Source organism: Octodon degus, unplaced genomic scaffold (genome assembly GCF_000260255.1).
Source record: "Octodon degus isolate 3935 unplaced genomic scaffold, OctDeg1.0 scaffold00015, whole genome shotgun sequence".
In the NCBI taxonomy this organism is placed as follows: domain Eukaryota; kingdom Metazoa; phylum Chordata; class Mammalia; order Rodentia; family Octodontidae; genus Octodon; species Octodon degus.
Genome location: NW_004524591.1, coordinates 11,594,747 through 11,600,746, shown reverse-complemented (window position 1 = coordinate 11,600,746; position 6,000 = coordinate 11,594,747). Strand labels below are relative to the sequence as shown.

The window sequence follows — 6,000 nt, the reverse complement described above, 5'->3', positions numbered from 1 at the left end:
ACAAACTGAGTATCAGGAGGTATCGACTCCCCTTCGCCTATGGTGACATCTTCAACAAAGGACATAGAGGGTACACTGATGTTTGGGCTCTCAAAGTCATAATAGGCGCCAATTGCTGCTTGTAAGTTCCAGTTGGTCATGTCCAGGAAGAAGGCGCAGCCGGCCGGGTTGAGCTGGAAACCGAGCAGCCGCTGGAACTCGGAGATGAGCACGTCCTTGTCGGTGGTGCCCAGACAGCTGAACTTCTGCATCAGCTCAGGGTCCAGGTCCACGTCCATGCCCTCCATGGCGGGGCCCGGACACCCGCTTCCCTGCCTCCTCACAACCGAGCCATCGCCGCTACTCCACCGGGCCCGGGTACCAGAGGGGGCCCGCTGCTAGGCGGCGCCGCGACCCCGCTCCTCCGAGGTAGGCCCCCGGGCCTCTCACCGCCTCATAGGGGTAAACCCACTCAGCCACTCACTCACTCTCGCGCTACCCCCCTCCCACCCCCCCAGGGCCGGGGCCGCCGCCTCCTCCGCCGCCTCTAGCTCCTCCGCATGGTGTAAAATCTTGATGATTTTCTGCATTCTGTTTGCTAGTATTTTATTGATGATTTTTGCACCTATGTTCACTAGAGAGATTGGCCTGTTGTTTTCATTTTTGTTTGGGTCCTTCTTTGGTTTTGGTATCAGGGTAATACTTACCTCCAGAAGTGAGTTAGGGAGAATTTCTTCCCCTTCAGTGTCATTGAAGAGTTTGATGAGTACTGGTGTTACATTTTCTCTAAATTTCTTGTAAAATTCTGCTGTGAGTCCATCAGGACCTGGGCTTTTCTCTTTTGTAAGTTTTAAACTATGTTTTGGATTTCATTCATTGATACTGGGTTATTCAGAATCTTTATACATTCTTGATTCAATTTTGAATTCATATGTATCTGAGAATTTGTCCGTTTCTTCTGTGTTTTCCATCCTATGAGAGTAAAGATTTTTGAATTTATTTATTTTAATTAATTTATTTATGTGTATGTGTGTGTGTGTGTATGTGTGTGTGTGTGGCCAGCTCAGCCCACCAGAGGGCAGGGCTGGCTGGCATGTGGTGCTGGGGGATTGAACTGTGGTCCCTGTGCTTTGCTAAACTTGTTCTAAGTAGGTGCTTTAGACCACTGAGCCATCTCACCAGCCCCAGAGAGTAAAGATTTTTGAAGTAGGTGTTGATCTCAGTTTCCACAGGATCTGCAGTGATTTTTACCCTTAATTCTTTATTACATGAGTTCAAATTATCTCTTTTTCTTTGATAAGGTTGGCTAGGTATTTATCAAATATATTTATTCTTCCAAAGAACCAACTCTGATTCATTAATCGTTTGTATTACTTTGTTGCAATTGCATTATTTTCTTCTTTGATCTTTATAACTTCCTGCCTTCTTTGAGCTTTGGGCTTGACTTGTTCTTTTTTTTTTTCTAGAAGCTTGAGGTGCAGTATTAGATTATGTACTTGTTCTTGTTGTTTTCCTGATGTGAGAGTTCACTGCTACAAATTTCCCTTTGAGGACTGCTTTCATTGTGTCCTACAGATTCAAGTAAGTTGTATTTGCATTTTCATTTGATTGTAGATATCATTTAATTTCTTTAATTTTATCTGCGACCCATTGGTTGTCAGGAGGGTGTAATTTAATTTCCATGAGTTTATGGAGTTTTCGAGGTTTGACATTAATTTCCAGTTTCATCGCATTATGGTCAGATAACATGCGTGGGATAATTTCAATTCCTTTGCATTTCCAAGATTTTAAATTTATCTGAGTCATTTTTAGATAAAACATAAATGGCCCAGTCATTGTAAAACATCTGCTACTTGAAGGGAAATGAAACGAACTGCTCTTTCTTCTTTGCTCTTTTCCTTTCTACCATGCATATTTGGGGAACAGGAAGGAGACAGTGACAATAAATCCATCAGGGCCGCCATGGATTCTCTAACAGATCATCCTGTGCTTTAATTGCTTTCCTCTGCCACTGGGCAAGGCTCAGAAAGTGATCATGGTGGGTGTCTGTACCTTTACCTCTCAAATACAGTGTGGGTACGCTGGAGATTTTATAAATTATAGCACAAAACCATAGGTTATCTCTTACAAATAAATGTGAATTCATAAAAGAAAATAACCTGAATTTACTAGATTTCACTATACAGAAACATTTAAGGAGAATAATAAGAATCAGCTGGTTGAAATGACCCCTGTCCAAATGATGCTCAAGATAAGTCAGTATGTAAACAAACATGCTTCCTGAGTGCTGTAAATTGAGTGGTTAACAGCACCTCATCTTATAGTGTTCGTCTACCAAGTCATTCTCGTTTGTTTCATATCTGAAGCAATGAAGATGAGCCTTAGTTCCCACTACCCTCTAGATCTCCTCAGTCTGACCAGATTTTCTCTTTCATAGTGTGGTACTGAGATTCAGAGGTGGCCCACCATCCTATGGAAAGAGCTGAGAGGATGTACACATTTCTGTGGGGTTTCATTTAGAGACCACCACCTTCACCAGGGCATAGGCAAGCAGAGCAAACCATTCTGAATAAGTAGATGAAAGGTCATACGAAAAGAAGCAAGATGAGAAGTTACCAGCCCTAGAGAGATTCCAAGATGCATCTAGGCAATTCTCATTTCCAGAATCTCTTGAGGCCTAGTAATTTTTTTTTCTCCATCAGTCATGTGATCTCTTTTTGGCATAAGGTTTTATTTATTTATTTTTGCAGAACCAGGGAACTTGAGCCCTTGAGCTTGCCAGGGAAGCGCTTATTCTACTGAGCCATCTCCTCAGCCCAGCATAAGGTATTTTGAACAGGTTCACATTACTTATAGCCTACAAAGCTTTGACTGTGTCAAATTGTTGAGAAACCCTCACTATAGCACCTTACTTCTAAGAATCATAACTAAGACTTACAACATGGCTTTCATGACCATATATAAACTTCTAAGAACCCTTACCAAGCACAAACTGGTAGGACACAACCTATGAACAGATACTATTACTTATCCTGCTTTAGTAATACATAAAAATACATATATTCATGAATGTATAATGTCAGGTTTAAGATTGTCTAACAGATCATCCTATCCTATGAGCATAGGAGGAGATATACCCTATGAAACGCCCACTGGAAATGCAATTGAAATAAAAAATTACAGATCTATGCTGGGTTATTAAATGTAGCTATAGCATTTATTTATTTATTTATTTATTTATTTATTTATTTATTTTGGGGAAGAGTCTACAGGGTAATCAGGGTCTCACTACTGGATTGGACTCGTAGTGATCCGCCTGTTTACAGCCTCCCAAGAGCTGGGATTACAGGCGTGTGCAACCACACCCAGTCTCAACTGCCATCTCAGCATGCCCTGGGGTGGGGCAGGCACAGCAGGCCCGGGGATTGAACCCCTGGCCCCTGTGCCTGCTTGCAGGTGTTTTAATCCACTGAGCTATTTGGCTGGCCCTTAGCTATAGCTATAGCTTTATAAGACGCTGATGTGCACCTGAGCTATGGCATCAGATGCTTAGGCTCACATGTGGCTTTTGCCACTAGCTAAGCAGAGTCAAGTCAAGCTGTTTATCTGACCACTGTGTCTCACTTTCATTATCTGAAGAATGTATTTAACTGTGGAGAGATGGAGGACACCCTTCCAGGCTTCCTAGTCACATTAGCCACAGTACAGCAAGTATACTGCTACAAGTAGCCAGGTTTGGGTTCGAAACAACTTCATTACAGTCCCTCTGCCTCTTTCAGGCTGTAGGGCCGGGGACATATTGTTCAATTTCTGAGAGCCTCACACTTTCTGTTGTCTAGAACACATGGCCCACTTCCACAGCCCTTTCACGAAAGGCTCTTCCCCATCTTCCAGGCAAACATACCTACCTTTCAAGACTTGATTTACAAAGAAACTGTCCCACCAAACCCTTCCTAATGCAGAACTGATCACTCTATTTTTCATGCTGCAGAGGTGACGAGGTGTGGGGACCAGCAAGGGCTCGTAGAAGCAGCAGCCTCAAAAGACTTTCAGAAGGAATTGATTTTTATGAGAGGAGCTGACATCATCCATGTCATAAGGAGAATATTTTGGGGGTTTCTGATCATCTTACTAAAATAACTGTCACAAATAGATGTCTTACAATCACTAAAGAGGAAAATGAAAGCAAGTTTAATCCCCTCCTCACATATCGTTGGAGTCAAGAACCACGGGCTCTGCACTGGAAAGCATCTTTCATTCAAAAATATTCCTTCCAGCACTGCTCTGGTCTGTTAGCCGAGCATTCTAAATACCTCTGTTTTCCATCATCTCTAGCAGGGATACTTTTTCCATCCTAGTTACCCTAGAGACACCCTAAGTGCCTTTGAGGCCTACATTCAGGATACCCTCCTTTTTTGCTCTAATTTTACCAGGTTTAGTAATTTATCAGTGCTTTGTTTGCATTCTGTACATACTCATATTTACATGACACAGGACCAGAATGACTGGGTTATGTATTTGCAAAATTAGGATGGTGATGCTACTAGTATCCCCAGCACATATTACATGCTAGATACTATGTTAAATTCTTAATATGAATTACCCATTTTACCCTCAAAATCCTACTAAGAAGTGGATGCTACTATAATATAGGTTGTTATGGTTTGTGTTTGGGTGTCTGCCAAAGCCTCATGCAGTCATGGTGTGGCTTCCAGTTTGTGATTAATTCGTGATCTAATGCTAGGGCTATGGCTGTGAGTGCTGCTGGGATTATAGGTGTGAGCACTACACCCGAGGATAGCCTGAAGGCAATATAAGGGACAGTGGCTTGCTGGGATTTGGGAGCATTTGATTTTTGACTCATGAATGCTCAATCTGCACCTATTTCACAGATAAGAGAACAGAGGGGAAGCAAGGTTAACTAACTTTTGTTGAGTTAAACACTAAAGGGCCAGGGAAATAGCTCAGTGGCATAAGCACCTGCCTGGCAAGCACAGGGTCCTGAGTTCAATCTCTGGTATTGCATAAATTGAGTGACTAAATGAATAAATAAATAAATACATTTTAGGGCCAGAGAGATAGCTCAGTAGAATAAGCACTTGCCTAGCAAGCACAAGGGCCTGAGTTTAATCCCCAGTTCTGCCAAAAACACCACCACCACCACCACCACCACCACCAACAACAACAACAAAAAACCCAAACAGATATACAGAAACATTAAATAGAAGACAGATGATTTTGACCAGTAAGTCTAGCTCCAAATACTATGTTTTTAAACATCATATGCTACCTTTACTCCTTTATTCTTATATTACCATACTGTGAAAGTTTCTTAAGTGCAAGAACCATAAACAACTCTACATTTCCAGTGCAGGGTTTAGCATACAGCAAACAAGCAGTACCTATAGGGTGAGTACATAAGGGAATGCATTCAGGAACGATCAAAGATCTTTCTCTCGGACAGGATCACATGTGGCCCTGTGTGGCAGTGGGTTCCTAAGGTCAATATGAGGACCACCACACAGGAACTTCTTCAGCATTGTAGTTATGTACTTACCCCAAGTTTTTTCCTGATGGTTGCTAGCTTTTCAGTAGCTACAGTCAAGTCTAAGTTTGCCTGGGCTAAGGCTTGGCGTTTTGGCTCCACGTCACAGTAGACCTGAAAATCCACATGGGTGCAATTCATGAGACAATACAGATGAAAACACAGGTAATTAAGCGATCTTTTTTTTTGGTGGGAGTTCTCCTAGCAACATGGCTATTCCCTCAGTCACTAGCTCTCTGCTTATTCGACCAGACACATCCTTCAGGGGTTCTCTGGGCCTTTCATTAATTACTTATTATGACCTCCTACACATCAGAGCTACAACAATTTCTATATAGATCAAACATCCCTTAAGATATTACTGACCTTATCAGACCCAAAAGCTACAACTCTTGCTGCATAGGTCCTGCTTTACCTTGGTCTTAACCATCCAGCAGAAAAGTATAAAAACAAAATATAAGAAGTAAAGCCATGCT

General features: G+C 42.1%; 1 protein-coding gene across 1 annotated transcript in view; it reads right to left on the bottom strand.

Annotated features, from left to right (window-relative positions):
- Positions 1-6,000, bottom strand: part of Dnah11 (dynein axonemal heavy chain 11) — a 375,268-nt gene that overhangs the window by 101,046 nt on the left and 268,222 nt on the right. The window contains exon 60 of the mRNA XM_023709848.1: positions 5,537-5,638. Within this exon, the coding sequence (XP_023565616.1) occupies positions 5,537-5,638 (102 nt within the window). The remainder of the gene's footprint in view (positions 1-5,536; positions 5,639-6,000) is intronic.